This window comes from Schistocerca nitens, chromosome 2, assembly GCF_023898315.1.
Source record: "Schistocerca nitens isolate TAMUIC-IGC-003100 chromosome 2, iqSchNite1.1, whole genome shotgun sequence".
NCBI classification, from domain to species: Eukaryota; Metazoa; Arthropoda; class Insecta; order Orthoptera; family Acrididae; genus Schistocerca; species Schistocerca nitens.
In genome coordinates, this window is record NC_064615.1 from 834,114,066 (window position 1) to 834,137,493 (window position 23,428).

A 23,428-nucleotide genomic window follows, 5' to 3' on the forward strand; every position below is an offset into this window, starting at 1 on the left:
TACATTATTACTACGGTCATTTCTTACTGTGTAAGTTCCTGAGGAAATAATATTTTGGCATTCAGGACAGATGTTGGTGATTGAAATTTCATGAAAGTATCTCACGACAATGAAAAACGCTTTTGTCTTCATGAATGTCACCCCAACACACTTATCAAATCTGGGACTCTCTCTCCCCTATTTCGTGACGTTGCAGATCTTGCTACTGTTCCTTGGACGTTTTTGGCATGTACGGTCAATCACATTTGCAAGGATCCCATACCGCACAGGAATACTATAGCAGTGAACAGACAAATGTAGTGTAGGCAGTGTTTTCAGTAGACCTGTTGCGTATTATTAGTGTGCAGCCAATACAACACAGTCTTTCATTTGCCTTCCCCACAAAAGAAAGTTGTTGATCATTCCAGTTTAAGTTTTACTGGGTACTGACATCAATTGACAGTATTTCAACTTGTGTTTTGTCATGTAACCAAAAGTTAATTATTGTTACTGGATGCAGCTTTCATGTTTAATGTATTCCTCATTTAACAGAGTACACTCCTCATACACCACACATAACTGTTTCAAAGTATTAAATTGTTACTGATGTTACCAAGTTGTAGTGACATAGGGCAACTAAGAAGTGGACTATCCAAATAAACAAACATTTCTTGTTCAAGTCATTGCAGTATGTCTACTACACAGGACGTAAATTAGGAGCAGAGTCCATTAGTAGATCGTTATCAGGAAAACCGGCCCTCATAAGGCAAACTGCCACTACAAGAACGAAAGTTTCCAAACACATCAATGAGTATTTGAGGAAAGTGGACACATTCTGTCTATTGAATTGAAACGCACTCCACTTACGAGGGGACTCACCAAGTGTCATACCTCGACCTTGCTGAAACTTTGCTCAGTGAAAGAGGGGCCAAAATAACCAAACTCCTGTCTAGGCTTATCTGCATACACTTGATCGCTTCTGAGAAAATGACGGACAAAGTTTTCAATGCGCTGTTGCTATAGTGTAGATACCTTCTAGTGTGTAAGGATTCAATTGAAGTGGTAGTTCAGCAGCTACCTTCGCAACTTCAGAACTTTGTGCTGTGAGTTCGAAACCGGGTTGTTCCTTCCCCCCCCACTCACTCTCTGAATTATCTACGAATGTTTATTCCAATTTATGTTGAAACAGTGTTGTCATTACTCATCAATTAACTTACTGTGTAATGAAAGAAGTTAAAAAAATAAACGAATGAAAAAATGATGTGAAATATTTGTGGATGTCCTTGCGACCTTACAGGTTGTAAGGAGGTTCAAAAATATTCCACATTTTTTCTCATTTGTTTATTATTTTTTTAAATTCATTAATTACACAGAAAGTTAATTGATGAATAATGACAACATTATTTCAATATAAATTGTAAAAAACATTTGTAGATAATTCTGATAGAGAGGGAGGAAAAATAATAATAAAAAACCAATATGGTCTCGAACTCGGGAATCAAAGTTAAGGAAGAACGACGGAAGCCATTGAGCTTCCGCTTCAATTGCATTTTTGGGCGCAAAAGGTATCTACACTATAGCAACAGCGCATTGATAACTCTGACCGTCATTTTCTCGGAAATGGTTGAGTGTCTGCAGATAAGCTGAAACACATGCTCACTTATTTTGTCCTCTCCTTCACTGAGCAAAGTTTCCAGACAATCAGTGTAAGGTACCTGGTGAGTTCCCTTCGTTAGTCAAGTCGCTTCTTACGCCCGGCAAGAACTACATATGCCTCAGAGTAAACTCCGCCACTTGGAAACATGGCAAGCGAGGATAAACATGTTCTCCTTCTTATAAGGCAACCTTCTACAGCTAAAATTCATGGAGCATTCTTCAGGTTGCTTCAGATATTTCATAAATGTTTCTTGCATTAGGCCTGCCATATATGCAAAATGTAAACATTTCATTTCATGTAATATTTATCAGGATAAGACATGACAAGAGCGGACCAGTCCCTTCTGAGAAAAATTATAGATTCTAAGTTGCTCTACTGTGTAATGACACAGGTACGGGCTTGCAATCTCTCGTTTATGCCATCGATTTCTGTGTTACACATACTTGGCCATTGCGTTGTGGCTGCAGTGTTGGAGGAGGCAGTTTGTTTCCTACTGTTTTTACAGCAGATATTAATCACAATGATTCATTCAGTCAATGCTAAATGGCCCATCTAGCTGAGGCAGACAAGGGCACTATAATAGCACTCCATGCAGAGGGATTTTCAAATAGATATATAGCAAGAACTATGGGTCTTCACAAGTTGATGGTAGCCACGTGGATTAGACGAATGGAAGAGGGTGGTAATGTGGATGGGAGCCTCATGGCAGCTGCAGCTTAGGATTGGTAGTTATGCCGTTTCTGTGAGAACCATCGATTTGTCAACACATGACAAATTGGGTGTCAGTGTAAGCAATAAGACCATCACTCATCATCTAAGGTAAGGTGGACTGAGAGAAAGAAGTGCTGCTGTGAAAGAGACATTGTCTGTTTCCCACAGAGAAGCCCACCTTGCTTTTGCTGCTGAAAATGTTGACAAACCTCCCCAGTTTTGGAGGCGAGTGATTTTCACAAACAATAAAGTTTTCTCTATGGCATCAACTGGAAAAGCACTTGTTTACTGGCCAAAAGGTGCTAGGTATAATCCAAAATATATTTACAGTTGCCAAAGGAGTGGCAGGGAGTCAGTAAAGGTATGGGTATGGATATCGGCCAAAGGGTGTGGGCTCCTGTGGGAAATGGTAGGAAGACTCGATGCGTGCCATTACATATCAGTTCTGGAGAATGTGATGTTGCCTTTGGTGTCAGCAAGATTTGGCGATGATCAGATCATGTTCCAACAAGATCGTTCACCTACTCATACAGCACATGGTTTGATGACCATAGCAATATTATAGTAATGGAATGACCACCTAAAGGAGCTGACATTAATCCCATTAAGAATATTTGGGCAGAAATGGTCAGGGTAATATGGGAAAAGGGACAGTCACCATTGCCTCGCTGACAGCTTTCTGATGTGATTCATGACATATGGAATGAGTTACTTGAATCTCCTAGTTATGCGTCTAGAGTTGTGGGCTCAATGCCCAACAGACTTCGACAAAATGGTTCAAATGGCTCTGAGCACTATGGGACTTAACATCTGAGGTCATCAGTCCCCTAGAACTTAGAACTACTTAAACCTAACTAACCTAAGGACATCACACACATCCATGCCCGAGGCAGGATTCGAACCTGCGACCTTAGCGGTCACACAGTTCCAGACTGAAGTGCTTAGAACCGCTTGAACACACTGGCCGGCATGCTAAGAGAAGAAATTTTCACTTCATATCTTCATGCAGTCTCTAAAAAAATACATGACACATGTGTATATGCAAGAAGGGTAAAAAGCAATTCAGAAAAATGTAAAATATGGAGGAGAATCTCGCCGATGAAGGCATAATTGGAGAGCGAAGGTTGGGCTAGAAGGGGAGGTAAGGAGGCCCGAAAAAGAAGAGAAAAATCAAATACCCAATAGACTTCAAGTCGTTGCAGCAGAGGGCTGTTGGTATATGTGATTTGAAGCAACAGTAGAATAATAGTTTTATTTACTGATTTTTGAGGTTTTATTCTGTGACGGCTAAACAGTGCTGTTTCATGAGACCCACTATTTGTCCACATGTGGCTGAACATCAGAGGTGTAAAAAATGTTGAGAGGTACTGAAGTTCTCTTGAACAGTAATGTGTTTTAGACAAGAAGATGATTTTTATTTCATTTCATTTTAACCATTCACAGTATGCTTTGAGATTCTAATCTATGACTTCATTTTATTATTATGTATATTTTCTTCAGTGAAAGTGAATGGTAGTAAGTTTCAAGATATAAAGAATAAATGGAAGTTTTTAATTTTTGGAATAGCATATTTAACAGTTAATATTTTCAGCAAATCTGTAGTTATAGGACATATTAAGAAGCAAGTCAAAAATGGCATTGTGGAAAGATCAAGTTGGTCTCTAAAGGGTGACAACGGTCAAATAGCAAATACAAAACTATGGGTAAAAACTATTGTTGATCGTGAGGAGCCATAATCGATATGCCACTATTCTGTAATTTATTTCTGAAGTTCATTGTCAATCCTAGGATTGAAACCGATACTCTGATTTACATAAAGAACATAACCTTTAAAATTTACATAGCAGTGCAGAAAATTAATACAAACCCACTGCCTTTAATTTAATTCTCACGGATGACATTGAGACAGTAAATAACAAGAGGAATAACAAAACACTCAGACTCAATATAGAGAATTCAAGTGTCCAGTGGATTCAAAAGTTTGCTATAATAGTGAATAACTGCTTTCACTGACTCCTTCATGCCTACATTTTCTGTCAGACAATGTTTGAAACTAGGACTAGCAAGGTAAAACATTTTTCCACAAATTGTCAAATTGGAAGTCGAAGACCAAGTTACATACATTACGATGACAACAAATGTTTTCCAAGTGGACTGTTCACTATAGGCATCCAACGCATTTATTGTGTGTTACATACACAATATATAAACTGGCAATGTCACCAACACACAATACCACCAATCTATGAAATAACTGTAGCAAAACAGGGCATCCTCAATGTCCATGTGATGAATAAGATGACTAATTCGCAATAAATGTAAATGTAAGCAGCAATTTCTGTTGGAACATGCTTCCTGGACCAAATAACATACATTTACTATATCTTTAGTGTGAATCATGTAGCAAATGTAATTTAAAGGACATAAAAATATCGAGTGGATTTACTAACATTATTATGAATCACTCAAGAACATAAATTGATGGTCACATAGTTGCCAAACATATTATACGGTGTTACCATTGTCCATTAGACTAGCAGCAGGAAGAAAACGTTTGCTCAGCTGATGTGCTGAGGAGCACTGGAGAAGCTCATGCTTCGAAGACACCACAGCATCGTCTGCCACCACCTCGTGGGAAACAAAATACCTCAAGTATAAGAAAATGTGTTTTATTCGCATACCTATGACTATGACTTGGTGTTAAAGTGTGGTTATGGATAGTACATATGCTCAGATTGCGAATCAAACATCATAAATATTGACAAGGGGAAATGAATTAGGCATCCATCCTCTTCTGTAACATCAAATACATTTTGGTTATTCTATCTTAAATGAAATGCACAGAAAATCATTCACCAGAAGTGAATAACGTTTTAGCAACACCAGATGATATTAACAGCTTGACAGCACAGGTTAGCTGTGCGTTCCATGGTGTCACATCGTGGACCGCACGTCTGCTTGTGCCATCAGTTTGAATCCTTCCCTGGGCATGGATGTGTGTTAGGTTTGTATGTTTAAGTAGTTCTAGTGGCTGATGACCTAAGCAGTTTGGTCGCATAGTCTTAGAGCTATTTTTTGAACTTTTTGTGTAAATTTTCTTTACATAAACAGCCATATATTTAGATTGTGTTGACATAGAAGCTCACTTTTTTACACCACCAAGGGACCATATACCACAGGAAGTGCGATACATTTCTGCTTATTATGTCTATCCATATTTGAGGTAAAAGGTTTTGAAGGGTTGGCTAGACAGATAGACGGTCAAGAAAGTGAGACTAGTAGGGTTCCATTTTTACTGATCTACCTCACAAAATCCTAACAATGAAAATAGTTATGACAGTTACTGAAGATGAGGGCTGCATAAATAATCCCCCCTACTCTTTATCTGAAATGTTCTAGTTGAAATCAATACATCAGCATATTACTCATAGCTAAGCTTTCAATCCAAATCACATTTACAGGAATGCAAATAAAATCCATTTGCCTATAATGTGGTGATTCAGATACCAGTATTAATGCCACCGTGTTTTAGATGTGTGAGCATTCCCATTGCTAGCTAGCTTAAGAAACACTTCAGCTAATGAACATTTTCTGGCTGTGGTGAGTCTAATGGAGAATTCGAAACCTTGTAGAATACATTTGGCAGCTATGTAGCCATTTATTTTCTGGGGTGGTGCAGAATTATCCTACTAACTTTACTCACTAATAATAGTATTTTGTTATTTTGATAAACGTCCTGAAAGATTGTCACATAAGCGGTGACATAAAGGTAGAAAATTCTTGTTTTTGAGTCCAGAAAGCTCTATGCAACAGAAAGTGCAGATCATTTTGCGATTTTCAATGCAAAACTGCTGGCTTATTCATGTCTGGGGTAATAATAGAGGGCTGTTTGCCTGGGTTGTCTGCTAGCATAGTGAAAGGTGTTTGCTACAGCAAGGGAGGTCTGGTTTGTTTTCAGTTCTAACCTTGATGGAGGCAGATAGATTATCAGTAAAGCAATGTTGAGAAATTCTCATGCCCCCAGTATGTTTTATTGCTACCTTCATTCTGTACAGGTGCCCTGTGGGTGTAAATATGAAAATCTTGTAGTATTTCATACTTGTTACTGTCTACTTTTTACACTTCTGTCAATAATTAAACTGACTTACGTGTGTCACTGGATGATTTTTAACTGACTTTTATTATGAATCTTCACGCATTGCTAAATTTGCAAACTTCCATGGTAGGTCAACAACAGTAATCAAGTATGACTGGTCTGAACATTGACACAGACCATTTCACGTTTGAATGCAGATAATATTTTGCTAATTCATTATGATCTGGGGTACTTTGTCTTACTAAAACAGTTATGTTATCTCGATAAGCTGAAATTCATTTTTATTAATACAATTCTTACTAATTAGCGTTTCTTGTTTCATTTATATCTTATATTTACTTGTTTTGTTTAACACACTAATCAGCATTAAAATAGTCTTACACATGATTGAAAATAATCTGACAAAGTTTGGATAGTTTTTCAATTTCACGCCTGAGCATAGTATGTTGGTAGCACTTCGTCACCTTGCCTGTTTTGCTGTGTAGCAGACTTTAAAGCTGTGCGAATCATCATAACAAAAAGGCAAGGGATCTCGCTCGTTTTGTCCATGACTGTACATGTGGGTTTTTTAGGCTAGGCAGTAGCTTGAGATGCTTTGTTGAACACTTGCCAGTCAATATGCAGCAAGGGAAGTCAAACGGCATTAAGAATAAAGACATTTTGACTGTCAAACTTTTATCAGTATCCTGTCAAAGTATTCATAACAAAGTTCCTGGATTTACTACCCTCCACGAAAGTTCTTGTGCTCATACTATTCTTTGAACTGAGAGCTGGCTGAAACCTGAAGTGGAAAACTGTGGGATATTTAGCAACATGTATCTGAAAGAGAGATTAGAGCCCATCATAGGGGAGTGTTTATTGCAGCTGATGAAAATATATTCTCTATTGAGGTCAAAGTGAAGCTATCTGGTCACATATAACAGATGTAGGGGAAACCAAGTTAATTGCTGTTTGTTTTTACCGGCCACCCAATTCTGATATGACACTTCTGGAGTCACTCAATGAAAGTCAGTAGCACACCAATACTCAGATCATGCGATACTAGTTGGAGGCAACTTTAACCTACTGAGTATAAACCAGGATGCCTATGGATATAATGTGGGGTGGGGGAGGGGGGGAAGGGGGGGAGGGAGAGGGGGAAAGACAGTCATGCGAAGTACTTTTAAACATGTTTTCTGAAAACTGTCTTGTGCAGCTAGCTCAGGAGCCCACACAGAATGGAAATGTCTTGGACCTTTTAGTTACAAATAGGCCAGACCTTATTGACAATGTCAGTAAAGAAACAGGGATTGGCAATCTGACGTCACTATAGCAACTACAGCTATGAAAGTAAGTCAGTCAAGAAGACTAGAGAGTGTTTCTGCTGGACAGAGAGTGAACTGATGTCATTTAGTTCCAGTAATATGGACATAGAGGAATTATGGGCAAAGTTGAAGCAGATTGTAAATTGTGGTCTGGAGATTTTTGTGCCTCGTAAGTGGATCAAGGATGGAAAGACTCACGATCATTTAATAACGGTAAGTTAATATGGATGAGTAAGAAAAAACACCCTGTAATGTTCATATACAGCATTAGCAGTGTCCTGCTTAACACATTCATGTTGTTTAAATATCTGGATGTAACGTTGCAAAGCAATTTGAAATGGAACAAGCATGTGTGAACTATGGTAGGGAAGGCGAATGGTCAACTTTGGTTTACTGGGAGAATTTTAGGAAAGTGTGGATCATCTGTAAAGGTGACCAAATATAGGATGCTGTTGTGACCTATTCTCGAACACTACTCAAGTGTTTGGGATCTGTACTGTGTTGGATTAAAGAAAGACATCAAAACAGTTCAGAGGCAGGCTGATAGATTTGTTACTGGTAGGTTCTAACATCACATAAGTGTGTTACAGAGATGCTTCGGGAACTCAAATGGGCTGCCTAATGCCTGAGCCCAAAATATTTTATAGCAGAGTGACAGTTGGAGACCTCCTATTTCCAGGAAATTGAGGAGGAAAGAAGAGGAGGGGTAAGATTGACACATCTGCCCAATGTGTTGTAAAACCTTGTTCAAGAACTCTTGCTATTCTACATGATAAATAATTAAGTAATGTGAGTACCTAATCAGTCAATCTTGCGCACATATATGTTCAATACTATTTAATAATACCATTCTACTGACATTCTACAGTCATAGGCACCCCTCAAAAGCAAAATGAGTAAACGTAAGCAACTGAAGAATTATTATGAAATGAAATTAATGATTTTTGATTTACATTTTAATAATGCCAATAATGTTGAAGAATAGCACCTCTCCTGCAAATGTACATCTCCCTAACATCTACGTCTACATTTACACTCCGCAAGCCACCCAATGGTGTGTGGCGGAAGGCACTTTACGTGCCACTGTCATTACCTCCCTTTCCTGTTCCAATCGCGTATGGTTCACGGGAAGAATGACTGCCGGAAAGCCTCCATGCGCGCTCGAATCCCTCTAATTTTACATTTGTGATCTTCTCGAGATGTATAAGTAGGGGGAAGCAATATATTCGTTACCTCATCCACAAATGCACCCTCTCGAAACCTGGCCAGCAAGCTACACTGCAATGCAGAGCACCTCTCTTGTAGAGTCTGCCACTTGAGTTTGCTAAACATCTCCGTAATGCTATCACGCTTACCAAATAACCCTGTGACTAAACGCACCACTCTTCTTTGGATCTTCTCTATCTCCTCCGGCAACCCGACCTGGTACGGATCCCACACTGATGAGCAATACTCAAGTATAGGTTGAACGAGTGTTTTGTGAACCACCTCCTTTGTTGATGTACTACATTTTCTAAGGACTCTCCCAATGAATCTCAACTGGCACCCACCTTACCAACAATTAATTTTATATGATAATTCCACTTCAAATCGTTCCATACGCAGACTCCCAGATATTTTACAGCCTCATGGCGTCACCAGCCTGTGGATACACCTGCATGACAACTGACAGCTTTGCTGCCACCATGGCATCTAACCCACTCAAGAGCCAGTCATCATGTAAAGTTTAAATATCAAGACATTCCAGGTACTCTCCACTATGGTTGGGGAAAGGGGGGGGGGGGGGGGGTTAGGAGAGGACGGAAGGGACAGTGATGTATTTTTTGTTTGTGTGAAGTGAAATTATTGATATGCACATATTACATCTCTGGCACAGATTCTTTATCTTTGTTGTAACTCTCAACAGTGGTGTTAATAATTGCACACCCATTAGTTTCATTAATTTACTCTGAATTTGTGAATCACAACATAAAAATGTTCAAAACAAAGAGATCTCTGGCACAAGCTGCTGGTTAGAAACCATGCACTTTTATGAAAATGAATAAAACATGTTAGCAGTATCACAGTAGTATTTCACAAATCTCTTACTCACTCCACTCTAAAGTTCTTTACACTCAGGCATTAGGTGGTTGCAGTGGGGTACAGTGAGTGACAAATATTCACCACATACAAAAATTAAAACCTGTACATTCAGATGGTCATAACTACTATCAGAATTATGGCCCAATTTTTGTGTGGAATTGATTATTGGTGCTGATATCTTGCAAGTGTGCTTTCTCCTCCCATAATGTGAGGTCAAGTTGGTGATGTTTTGTTGTTAGTGCTGGCATCACTATCCAACACAGCAGAACTTACACAGTTAGTGCTGCAAGTAAAGTACCACTGCTCCAATATCTGTTGTTCACCAGATTCTCTCCAAAGTAATCATCAGGTGCTTGTGCACAAAGAATTACACAGCTGTTTGCATGCAATGCTATATATAGACACAAATAGATTTGCCCCTCCAGCCACCATACCCTGGTCCTTTCTCAGTGTTATATAGAGGACACGTTCTGTATGTCTCCATTGCACATGTTGAAAAGCATGGGTTTTTCCCTCAACTGTCCCAGACACCTCGGTGACATCTCATGCCACAAACAATCCATTGTCATAGGGTCATACTTCCCAGACCCTGAGCTACCCTGCATCACCAGCCTGTGGATACACCTGCAGCACAACTGACAGCTTTGCTGCCACCATGGCATTGAACCCACACAAGAGCCAGTCATCATGTAAAGTTTGAATATCAAGACATTCCAGGTCCTCTGCACTATGGATGGGGAAAGGGGAGGGGGGGGGGGGACAATGATGTATTTTTTGTTTGTGCAAAGTGAAATTATTGATATGCACACATTACATCTCTGGTACAGATTCTTTGTCTTTGTTGTAACCTTGTCAGTTCAGTGTCTTCTTGACCAAACATTCTTATATGCTTTCATTGGTGAATGAAAGTTAATTCTGTACATTTAAAGGATACATATCATTATTTATGTGGCATACCTACCTAATCCACAATGGTCTCAAGAATACATCTTCTTAGGTAGTATTTCAGTGTTATGTTTTGTATTATTTGAATAGAATAGAATACTGTTTAGCATTCCTATCCTTCTTTATAAGTTTCTCCTACTATTGAGAACTTTACATGTATCAGCAAACATTTTGCTAAGAATTTTGAATCCTACATGTTTAAATATAAATTATTTTTATCCAAAAATTTATTGCTTAAGAAAGTATTTCGATTTGTGCACAGCTCCTAGACTATTACAGTTTTTGTTTCTGTCACAGTTTATTCTCTCTATATATCAGCCACTCTTGGATTTCCTGTAGACAATGACACTCACTTCAGTCCTAGATGTTTTGTAGAGGTTAATGTCAGACTGAATAGTACCTAATAATGTCCTAATAATTCCACAATGTTACAAAGATTTCATTAAATATTTGTATTGCTGAAGAGATGGATCAGAAAAACAAAATGGTGGTAATGAGAACACTGATGATCTCAAAGTAATGCAAATTTCAACATAGGCATGTAAAACCATAGGAGCTATAAAGAAAGCAAATTTGCATAGAGAAGATGGTGGTTTAATAGACTTGATTAAAACATAATATTAATGGAAATTCTCCAAAATCATATTAGTCATGGATTAGACTTACTTAACAACAAAGGAAACTCACAAGAATAATAAATTATAGATCTTTCAGTCTTCTATCCATAACATATAAAATTATCCTCAACCCCACAAAAAAACATAAGATTTTAATCAACAAACTTATTTCAGAAGTGGTACTAGTACAGTAGACCACCTGCAAGTTGTGAACAAAACTATAGAATAAAGCAATGTGTATGAATTACTCCTTTGTCAGGGATTCATAGATTTGAGAAAAAATGTGCTTGCCTAAGTATCAATAAAATGTTTACTAGAGCTCTCAACAACATATGTCAGTGCTACAGTTTCTATCAGATTTCACCAGAATAAATGAAAAGTCATAACAGAGAGCTCAACCAGGCAAGGAGATTTGTACCTCCAAAACTATTCTTGACAGTCCTAGAGGAAGTTTTAAGTTTCCTAAATTGGAAAAAATGCTCACCTCAACATATTTTTTATTTGACAAATATCTTTATGAACACACTGATGGTGATGCCAATGAGAAGCCCTCTCTCACCAGTAGTGGTCAATGTAAGAGGAGCTGGACTTTGCTAATTTTAAGCCTGATTTTTTGGAGACATTTTGTGAGACATCAGTGGTGTGTTTCCATGATAGAACTTATTCATTTTTTTTTCCCATGAGACCTTGTTGTACATTGACTGTATGTAAGATGTTGGACGTCATTTAACAGAACACTGTTTCCATCATTTTAACATCATCAACCTCTTATGGTTACGCTACTCATTACTGGTACATTATTTGTAATTGTTCAGTGGTTGCAATGTTACTACAGTTTCCACAGATAAGACTGGTACATTGTTATTCATACTGGCATATTATTATCTATCAAAATACTCTTTCAGACTGTAGAAGCAGTGATCAATTAGATATACATTTACTGTGGCTTTGAACCCTGCTATGTTGTTTACAGGTTGTTTTTTTTTCTTGGTAGTTTCCTGAATATCTTTTTTCCAAGGTGCAGAACACTTTAGTAGAGCTTAGTTTTTATATGGTGCATATAGAGATCCATTTTTTGCCTTGTGTTGTGAGTGTTACGTCTTCATTTTTGAGGAAGGGTGACGGATTTTCAATTGCATAGTGCTGTCTGTATGAATACTATGGTTTCAAATATATGAAGGCATGGTAGAGGGAGGATTTGCAGATTTCTGAAGAGTGGCTTGCAAGATTTTGTGTGTTTGGCACACCTTCTGTGATTCCCATGAGTCTGTTTTCAATTCTAAATACCTTGATGGTGTTTGGAGAAGCTCCCCAGAAAATGACTCCATACTTCAGGATTGATTGGACACTTGCATATTTCACATTTTAGGCAGTCTTTGCTACAGCTGGTTTCACAGACCCTCATCACATAGCAAAATGTGTTCAATATTTTGCTGAGACTCTCAATATGAATTCTCCACCTGACATTATCCTGGATCCAGAGCCCAAGAAACTTCGTCAGGTCAACTCCATTTACAGCTTTGTTTGACAACTGGATATTTATAGTATGTGGAACCTTTTACTTGACATTATGGAAGTTGATTGCTACAGTTTTTCCTTCATTTATAATAAAATTATTGTATGTGAACCATTTTGCTATGGTACCCATTGTCTTTGTTATGTTATCTTGTAGTAAGTTTTCTGATTTTGCAGTAATGAGAAATCTTGTGTTGTTAACAAACTGGTAAGCATTTTGACACTGTATGTTTGTTTATTGGTCATTTACAGATAAGAGGAAAAGCACTTGTCACAGTACTGATCCTTGGGGAACACCATATTTCATGTCTTGGTAATATGGAACATGGATTGTTATTTTGTTGCAGTCATTGTGATGTATTTCCACTGTTTGTTTGTGTCCATGAAGGTATAGCCTGACCCAGTCATTAGATGTGCTTCTGATGCCTAGTCGATTTAATTTCTATAGGAGTGCTTCACGATCTATAATATCAAATGCTTTTGACTAGTCAAGACATACACCAGTCATATATTCACCACTGGCCACTTTCTGGTGAATTTTGCATAGGAATTCATAGATACCACTGTTGGTTAAGTGGTTCTTCCTAAATCTGTGTTGTGCTGTAGATAGGATTTGATATTTTTCCATAAACGCAGTAAGTCTTTTGTGGAAGACCTTCTCTAGAATTTTTGAAAAGTCAGACAATAGGGCAATTGACCTGTAATTGCCAATTTCTTCTTTGTTTCCTTTTTAGTAGATTGGTTCCAATTTTGCAATTTTTAGACAAGTAGCGACAGTCCCTGATGCCAGTGCACTATTGCATAAATTGTTAGTGGATCTACAATGGTAATAAAAGGCATCATCAGTTCTTGGACCACCTTAATTCCACCCATGGAAAAAGAAGAAAAAAATCATCAGGGAAATAGAAAAGAACACATGCTTCCATTTTCTACACATTTCAGTTCATCTCTAAACTTACAGCACCTTGGGACATGAAGACTATTGCAAGCCAACCCACAGATTTGTATCTGCAAGTAGCCATCTGCCTCCATCCGCTGCACATGGATGGTGTCCTCAACACATATGTCTATAGGGCACATACTATTGCGGATGACAACTATCTGTGTGAGAAACTTGAATGTCTCAAAAATGTGGCTCAAGGTAGGCTACACATCACACAAAATATGCAAGGCTCTGCCTTTCAAACTATATGTGAGCATCCTAGGTCAAAAGGCTTAGGAGGAAAGACTGAAATCCATGGTCTTCCTACTATATGTAAGGAGTCTTTCTTCTAAAATATGTTAGAACCTAAGCATGAACTGAAGGTTCTCATTATTTCTGTGAAGGATTACTTAATGCTATGTGTACAAACAACACGTCAGTGTGGGCTTTCATATGCTGGGCAAACAACATCAATCATTGCATGGGACATTGATACTACACTCATCTGCTACAGCCCAACTAATCAGTAGTGGTTGAACACTGCACTGAGACAGCTCACTGCATGGAGTATGAAAATATGAAGATTCTGACTTCTACATCATCCTTCTGAGAGTTATTGATTAGGAAAGTCATCAAAATCCAATAGACAAATGGTTCACTTTATCCCAGTTGCTGTTTTAACTCGGTTGAAATATTAAAATCATCATTTGGAATAGCCAGCTCTCAAAGACAATAGCACAGAACCAGAGATCTTAATGTCTAGTGTTTATAAACTACAGTAGAATACATGATACAATCTCCATTATAAAGTGTGTGTCAATAGTACATGCCATCACTGCTTGAGTGACATTTTTTTCAGCTGTGATGATCTGTCTCTGCAAGCAATGTGTTTTTTAGGTGGGTGGGAGGGCTCCAGCATCAGTATTATGGCTCTGAAGACGATTGGATAATTCTCAGCCAAAATATCAGCAGAGGACACTTACTGGATACAGCTGCAGTCCTGTAAATTTGTAGAACAAGCCTTATGCCATGGAAACAAGAAGATTCATTTCCAAACCTGTTGTTATGAAAGACATTTATCAACAAAATCACAAAGTTAAAGCTATCAGAATCAGTGAATGGGCTACCATGAACTGTCATTGTCACAGATAACCCATTCAGAATCTGTATTAAATTGCCCCCAGTGCTTGGTCCATGCTACTAAAACCACCTCAAACAAAGTTGAATGCCTGGTTACCTCACTACACCCTTTACAATGTTAAGGAATTCTTCTATATGTATGACAATGGCATTAGCTTTTAGAACTTTATTACAGTACTTTGCTGTATTATCATCTACTGTATTTAATATCCACTGTATTACTATGAATGAATGAGAGAACCTATTTCACTGCAAAATGGTCAAGGGCTAATAAAGATTCCTCATTTCTGGTGTTTTACATGATAAATTAACAATCAGTCTAAGAGGTGGGACACATAATAGCAATTGATTTGCAGATTTTTTAAAATTTAGTTTTTCTTGATTTACAAAGAAGTTCACTTAGACAGCATATATGTAGAAACAAAAATTTTTCTATGATATGTTACTAGTAACAAGGCAAAAAAATGTTTTGGACAGAGAACACAGCTATATTTTATCACACTAGGGGAAGTAATTTAAATAAATATGTGATACCTACTACACTATAGCTAGAATGGTATCTGAAGTTCTGTGTACTTACAAGTGATAATGGAAATACAAACGCCCTGAAAGTGTAATTGTTCACTTTCCTTACATAGTGTTTGGCCTGTTGCAAGTAGCTATTTGACTGCAGCTCTAGTACATCTTGGACAACACAAAGAGAAAAGTGAAATGTCTGTATTTCCTGTAAATAATGTAGATAATTACTAAGGGGTGTAGTTTCTTTTGCTAAAAAGTAATTCAGTTTTTTTTAGAGATGCTTACATTACATAAAATTGGGCATAATAAAGTATGAGCATGATTATCACAGTTTACTATGTAAGTGTAGATAATAATTACTATTCATCTTAATATAAGGTGCATAAAAAGAAACAATCTGGAGGCTGAAAAATGAAAACCGTAGAAAGGTAGTATTGCCATTGCCTATAGAAGGTGTGGTTCCTATAGGTCCACAGACGGTCCAGCTTGCTGCTAGAGGGCACAGTGCACACCTTCGTGAAATCAAATTACTTAATGTAATCAATGCTGCCTACAATTGGTCCACTACATCAAGACTGAACTACTGTCATTCTTTCAACCTCCTTAATACATGCTGTTAGTCATATGATGTCTGTAATCATTTTAATTATCTCAAGGCTTTGTGAGTGGTTTGCTGTAAATCTGTCTTAACAAAATATGTTGAACTATGAGCAATTTAATAACTGTGTAATACTTGTGGTTGGTGATGAATGTAAACTTTTACAATATACCAGTGGAACATTTGTCACTGTCTAACTTGTGGAGCATTATATGTGTAATTATGTATGTCTTTAGATGTTGATAACATCCATACAATTTACATTACCTACAGATGGATAAATAAAAAAATAAATAAATAAATAAAAGATTGAAAATGGCATTATCTTGATCAGATTTTTCTGACACTACATTGTTCTGTGGAAAGGATTGAATGTTTGCATAGGAAACCTGAGAACTCTTTCAAAAAAATCTCTAGCCTTTTTGAGAAAACAAATAATAGTACAACAGACTGGTAATTTGCTACATCTTGTTTCTTTCCTTTCCTGAATAGCGGCTTGAGTTTTACGCTTTTAAACAATATGGAAAAAGCTCCAGTTGACAGCAAATGGTTGCAAGGATTGTAGAGTTGTTTAACAATAAGGTGACCACAGATTTTACTACAGAAATCTGAGATGCTTTCCATGCCTGTATGATATATAAACTTTAAATTTATAATTATTGTTAAAATGTGTTTCTCATTTGCTGATATTGAAAAGAGACAAGTAGATTTGTTTTTTGAGGACTCAAGTAATACATAACTATTACTAATTATGAAAAGGATAGATTACATAATAGTTGATACTCCAACCTGGACTTTCCAATGTTTGACTATTATTACTGTTTGATTTGAGTCCACTGACAACCACACACTTAAATTTGAAAATTGCAGTATTACAGTTTCTCTTCTTCTTCTTCTTCTTCTTATTCCACTTCTTCAGCACTAGAGACCATGATGGGCCTTCACCTCCTCAACAATCTGTGACCATGTGTCTCAGTTCTCTGCTTTTGTCTTCCATCTTGGTAAAGCCAGCCATCTTGCACCTGGTTGACCCTTCCTTCCTTGGAGCAGAATCTTCTTTTTGTTGCTCCTGTTGTCTGTCACCCTCTTCATATCGCCTAACCAGTATATTCTCTAAGATTTAATAAGTTTTGATTTATCTTTCCCTTGTATAAGTTGTTGTAATTTTTGGTTGTTTCTTACTCTCCAGCTCTTTCTTAAGCTGTAAATCTGATGCAGGATTTTTCCTTCAAATGCCCTTAGGTTTAATGTATCCACTTCTATTATTGTCCACATTTCTGCTCCACACAATTTCTCTTGGACACATAATTGTTATGCCATAATTGTCTAACTGCATGACAAAAATTTGTGGGCTTTACTTGTCTGCTGTTTTGCTATTTTCTGTACAATTTCTACTTTGTTATTGGTAATTCTAATATAACTGTTGTTTGCCACTTTGTTCACCTCACTGATTACCTAGTTAAGTACTGTCTTGTATTTTTTCAAAAGCTCTTTGTTCCTGATGGCAAAAATCACTTTTGAGTGAACTATGATTCGCACAATACAATTTAAGACACAAAAATTATTTACTTGTAGCCTTTGTCTCTTTGTGCAGGGTTCAGATTGGAAATCATGACCAACTCAAAAGAAATTTTAAAAGCACCTAAATAAACACTCCTATTAATTATTTATCATCTACATTCAAGTTAATTCTTATTAGCTACATCACAAGTAGACTGCAGTGTCATTGTTGTGAAGCTGTGTCATAAGTATTTGTGTATTTTAAACAGGTATCTGTTGTCACAAATACAGATGACTAATTTCTTAGAAAAATACTAATGCATTCAAGTACATGTTAGGCACGTGACTGCCGATAAACAGCAACTATTCACTACACCTAAGGAATCAGCAGCTTGTTTCAAAATAGAGGCTTTCTTTCTTCTTTAATTGGGTGCATTTAGCTTGTATAATCACAAATTGTATTAAGCAGTACAATGATAGCTTATTGTAATGGAGGGACAGATTAAGTTTCTATTAATTGGTTGTATATCATAAAATTCTACAAATGGAACTAAAATGGTATGGCATTAAAGGAATTCCTTTTGCATGGATGGTGTCTTAACAGTAGAATACAGAAGGTTACTTTAACAAATAATACAAGAGGAATAACATTAAATTTAGAGTGGGGAAATATTAAATACTGTGTATTGCAGGGCTCAGTTCTTAGCCCACACATGTTTTTTGACCTACAAATTGATTGATTTGGGAAGACATTTCAAAAACTGTGATGTTTGCTGATGGCATAAGTATTCCGATAAAGGGTTCCAACACATCCATATGAGATACAGCCAGTAGAATAATGGGACAGGCCTATATATAATTCAGCAAACAGCTTAATATTTAAGGTTACTAATTCTCATACTATGCAATTTGAAACAAATCAAAATTACTTACAGGTACCCGAATTAGACATCAATGAGTCTACTGTGCATACTTTCACCATTACTGTTTCTACACACAGCTTTGCCTTCCACTTGTTTCATCACAACCTATCCCTCTTCCATCTGCCTCCTCACACCCTGTCCCCCATACAACTGCCTTCTCATAGCCTTTTGCTCATTCACCTGCCTCTTCACACATTCCCCCTTTTCCACCTCACACTTTCTTTCTCTTCCACTTGCATCCTCACACCCTCTTCCCTCTTTCCATCTCTTCCTCCCCCTGTCTTTGTCTATCTCCTTCCCTCCCCTCTCTCTCCATCCACACACACACACACACACACACACACACACACACACACACACACACACTCCATTTATACATTCTGGTCAGGTACTAAAGAGAAATAGGGTTCCTGATGAACTGCAATTATGTCCATGTTTGCAATGTGTATATATTTAAAAATAATATATTGAGAAGAAATTTAATTGTGGATAATAGTTGCTTTACTTCAATAATGACCAACCACATCTTGTGTAATAAACCAAAAAGCCATCCAAACAATTACAGAAAACAAAACTGATACATAATCTGATAAAAAATCTGTCTTTTAAATTCCCATATGATAGTCATTAACTTTTGGTAATTTATCATTGACTAGAAAGCTTCCTTTTGCATTGTATTGTGCACCTATGGTGCAATGTTCATGATTTTGTATTATATGTGGAACAAGAAGCTTAAATAAACTATTAAGATCATCAAAACTCATGGCTGGCCTTTTATTTCTGGCAAGCGACTCCCTTATAACAGGTAGTGAAAGGCTGAGGTTCTGAACCTGGAAACACCAACTATACAATTTCAGTGTCTATAATACCCCCAAGAAGAAAGGTAAGTAGGAAGTGCTTACTTGTTTTCTTGACTGATACATGAATTGAAAGGGCTGAACTCACATCAAACCTGACAGAACATGCTAATTCTAGTTGTGGACCCAAGTAAAGGTCACAATACACATGTATAAATTAATCTAGATGTAATTGCCATAGCTGTCATAGTAATTAGATTATTATTTGTCATAATTTGTTGATAAAATATTTCGCAGAAGTAGCTGGCAGTGCTGTATCCTGAATACAGCTTGACTTTTTCCACATCCCTGAAGAAATTCCTTCACAATGGGGTTTACAGAACGCAATGTGTGAACTAATTACTCACTGCCTGTCTTTTGTTAGTGAATACCTCAACACAGTCCACACAGCTGAAGACACTGAATGAGCAGAAGGAGTGCATCTTAAACATAGTGAAAGTTTAGAAGTTTACAGAGAAACTAGTTTCTTGTAGTATGCTATGTGCTATTCCAAAGCATTTTATTCAATGGAGGCTCTAAGATAGACAGCCATTCTTCTGTGCTAACTAACATTATGGAAACTGAAATGAAAAATGAGATTTTGAAGTTACTTTGAGAGTAATATTTTCAATGTGTTACTTGGCTGTTGGTAAGAAAGCTGCACAACTATGACAGTGTTTGATCTGATAAGAAAGATAAGTACTTCTACAAAGAGAAGGAATCCATAGCATTAACACTGTGAGCTCAGTAAATCATTTGACAGTATACAGTATAATGTCTTACTGAACAGCCTGAAACATTATGTCATTGATATTGCCATGGCTTAGAAGGCCCTTTTGGAAAACAGTCAACAGATCATACCTAATCATGGAGCAAAGTCACATGATGCAGTTCAGGAACCCACTCTTGGACATACTTTCTCTTGTCTTATGGAATGAATGTACAACAATACAGCACACAGGATGCAAGATCAATAAATCATTTATTACGCTAAATGATCGGCAAATCTTTTGTATGTAAATGCTGATAAGTTGTTGTTTACCAAATAGAGGAGATGCTGTGTACTGGACAGTGACAAACAAAAGATGTAGACTCCTTATCTCCTTAAACTTCAGTTAAGTCTTCCTTCACAGCTAACACCCCTCCCCACCCCCCCACCCCCACCCCCCACCCCCTACCACCATGCACATGTAGTCACTGTAGTCTCTCAGCATTGCCCAATGTCTCTTCTACATGTGAAGGAATCTGTCATCATATGCATACAACACTTATGAGACAGGATTGATGGCAAATACTTACATTCAGGATGTGAAATGTTTAGTACTGCCAACACACCCACACAAATGTTAGAGTGATTACATTATCTTAGGTTTCAGACCTGCTACCTCCTTCCTCAGGGAAGATAAAGAAATAGAATGTGGAGCATTAAAAAGGAAAGGCAGGTCACTCACACTCAAAAATGAGAGAGACATAACTGAAAGAAGTAATAGTTACAAATGACAGTTCCAAATGCTAGGATAATGACATCATTTTTTCTTTTGTGTTTGTCTGTCAGCAGTACTAAACATTTTGTCCTCCTGAAAACAAGTACAGACCAGCAGTTCTGTCTCACATTTACTAATTCTCATGAAACAGTTTTGGTTTGGTGAATGTTATTCTTATTTCTTCTTTGTATTTCCATCCTTGCATTAAATATATTATGTAAATCTAATAACTGACCATCTGTGAATGCATATTCAAGGACATTTCCAGCCTTACACTTATTTACCTCTACATATACCCACTAATATTATTTGTGGCATATAATAAAAAGTTTAAAATTGACATGCACTTTATATGCATGAACAGAAGTAATCTGTATAAAGATTAATCATTCCGATGCAAGGTTAGAAGGTGTTTTTTTTTTTTTTTTTTTCAATTTGAGGCAAAATACATTAATGAGGAGAATCTAGAAATAGAACAGGTTATTGAGAATGTTAATAAATTAATGACTATATTAAAATTAGACCTTAAAACCAAAATGTATCAATACTGATATTTTTAGTTTGCAACTCAGAATCAGCATTAATATAACAAATGTTTATTAAAATAAATCACACTCATTTGGTATTTCTAGACTCACACTTGTTGAGTATATAACAGTAGGTGAACAGCAGTTAATAATATAATGAGAGAAAAGCATCTTTTAATGGTGGGAGCTCCTCTGAAAAATAAGACACTAATTGTAGCTTTTTTATGGATGAATAGTCTCTCAAGTGCCTTTGAGAAATAAAATGAGACATCTTTTTTAGATTATAGTTTGTTATTAACATAATCTATGGAAGCTGTTTCTATAGCTTCATCTACGTGCTAATTTATACTTTCAGTCAGTTCGGAATTTGTGAATTCTCCTTGATGATGTGTTTATGAAGCATAATGTGTGAATGAATAAACAATAGGTCAATAAGTGCAAGTGTCCACCTTCACAACAAAAGAAATAAGGACAAATTAAGATGCACACATCATAAATCTTAATTTACTGAAACATAATTCCATAAAAAGGAGTATAGTTAATGGAAGATTTTCCAGTTCAGACTCACTGCAGAGTCTGCAGAACAACAGAAATTAAAAAAATACAAAAAAAGTTTCTGTAAAAGTCCAATTTCTGCTAGGTGCAGGACGTATTTTACAGTGCAATGACAAGTTTAAGAAAATCATATAGTGTAAAGAAAGGATGTAATCTTTCATGAATATAATTATTTTATAAGCTTTATGAGCTTTAAAAAATCATTGGCTGATATACACAAAGGAATTTGTGTTGTGTTGTTTTGACATAGACTGCAATGACGTTTTCCCCCCCAACAGAAACAATTAAAAAGAGAAGAAATAACAGGCAATAAAAAATTCCGCTAGTCATTTAAATTCAAGAATATCATAAATATTTAAGTAAAATCAAATAATTATTGTTATTGAGAGTATAAAGAGAGAAGTTAAAATAGAAACCCAAGTAACATTGAAACTATTTTATAAACTTACAAAGTTCCAGATAGTCAAAAATCTGCCCCAGTATTTCTCAAGCCCATGAGTCCATTCAAGATCTGCTGGTACCTTTCCTTTACCTAATTTAGCAGCGAAATAATAAAACACAAAAACATGATGCAAAACAATACCTAAATGAAAAATGAAGCTCTTTGTACTCATTTTAGTTCGAGGCATTTTAGTCTCTGTGTGTGCTAGCTCTGTCAGCACAAAAGTGTTGTACCTTCTTTAAAATCACTCATGCAAATGAGTGAAGGTCAAAGTCTTGTGTATTTCTACTTGCATGCTGCAGGAGTAATACTTACATAACTGTGTCAGTCTAGCCTGTTTCTTTAAAAAAATAAAAATTCAGCAGCCTCTTGCCCTCCATAAGACACAATAAAAATTTGGTCACCTTGATATGCCCAGTCCATTTCACAACTGGAACTGCTAGGAAGCAGACAAACTTGAAGCTATGTGTTTAGAGATACATTCCTGTGCTCCTTATCATTTATTCTTCTTCCTTTTTTTCTGCCGTGTGTGCAGAAGTTCTTTTTTTTTGTGAAGTCCAGGTTACACTTACCAGTACAATCAGACATTCATTACTCAGTCATTATTAGTTTAAATCTAGTAAAATAATAATAGTTGATACATTGTGATAATTTGATCACTAAATTGATGTTTTCTTCTGCCTACATACAAATAAATTATTTACTACTTTGTCAAAATTTTCAAATGAACTCAGCAGACACTATATTACCTTAACACTCCTTTATTTTTTCTAATGTTTTCTGCATGAAAGAGAGTATGTCAATAATTTATTTAGTCTGTAACAAAATTTTTTCCTATGCTTCTGAGAAGTATGTGAATCTGCATGCCTTCCTTATTGTATTACATTCTGTATTTATTGGTCCATTTTCATTATACAGCACAAATGATCTCTGAGGAATCAAATACATAGTAAACTGTAGTTATGTGGTAGGATGATATTCTAGTTTTGTGCATCTTTGCCTATCCCCTCATTCAATAAATGCTAATATCTAAGTTACAGTGTATTAGATCAAATATTTTGTTGTTAAAATGAACA

General features: G+C 36.6%; 1 protein-coding gene across 2 annotated transcripts in view; it reads right to left on the reverse strand.

The window, feature by feature from the left end:
* LOC126237102 (androgen-dependent TFPI-regulating protein-like) overlaps positions 1-22,634 on the reverse strand; it is a 137,450-nt gene extending 114,816 nt beyond the window's left edge. For both annotated transcript variants that reach the window (XM_049946913.1, XM_049946912.1), the window contains exons 1-2: positions 22,360-22,634; positions 15,549-15,692 (exon numbers count right to left, since the gene is read on the reverse strand). In XM_049946913.1, the coding sequence (XP_049802870.1) occupies positions 15,549-15,692; positions 22,360-22,539 (324 nt within the window). In that variant the 5' untranslated portion in view covers positions 22,540-22,634. The remainder of the gene's footprint in view (positions 1-15,548; positions 15,693-22,359) is intronic.
* Between the last annotated feature and the right edge of the window lie 794 nt (positions 22,635-23,428).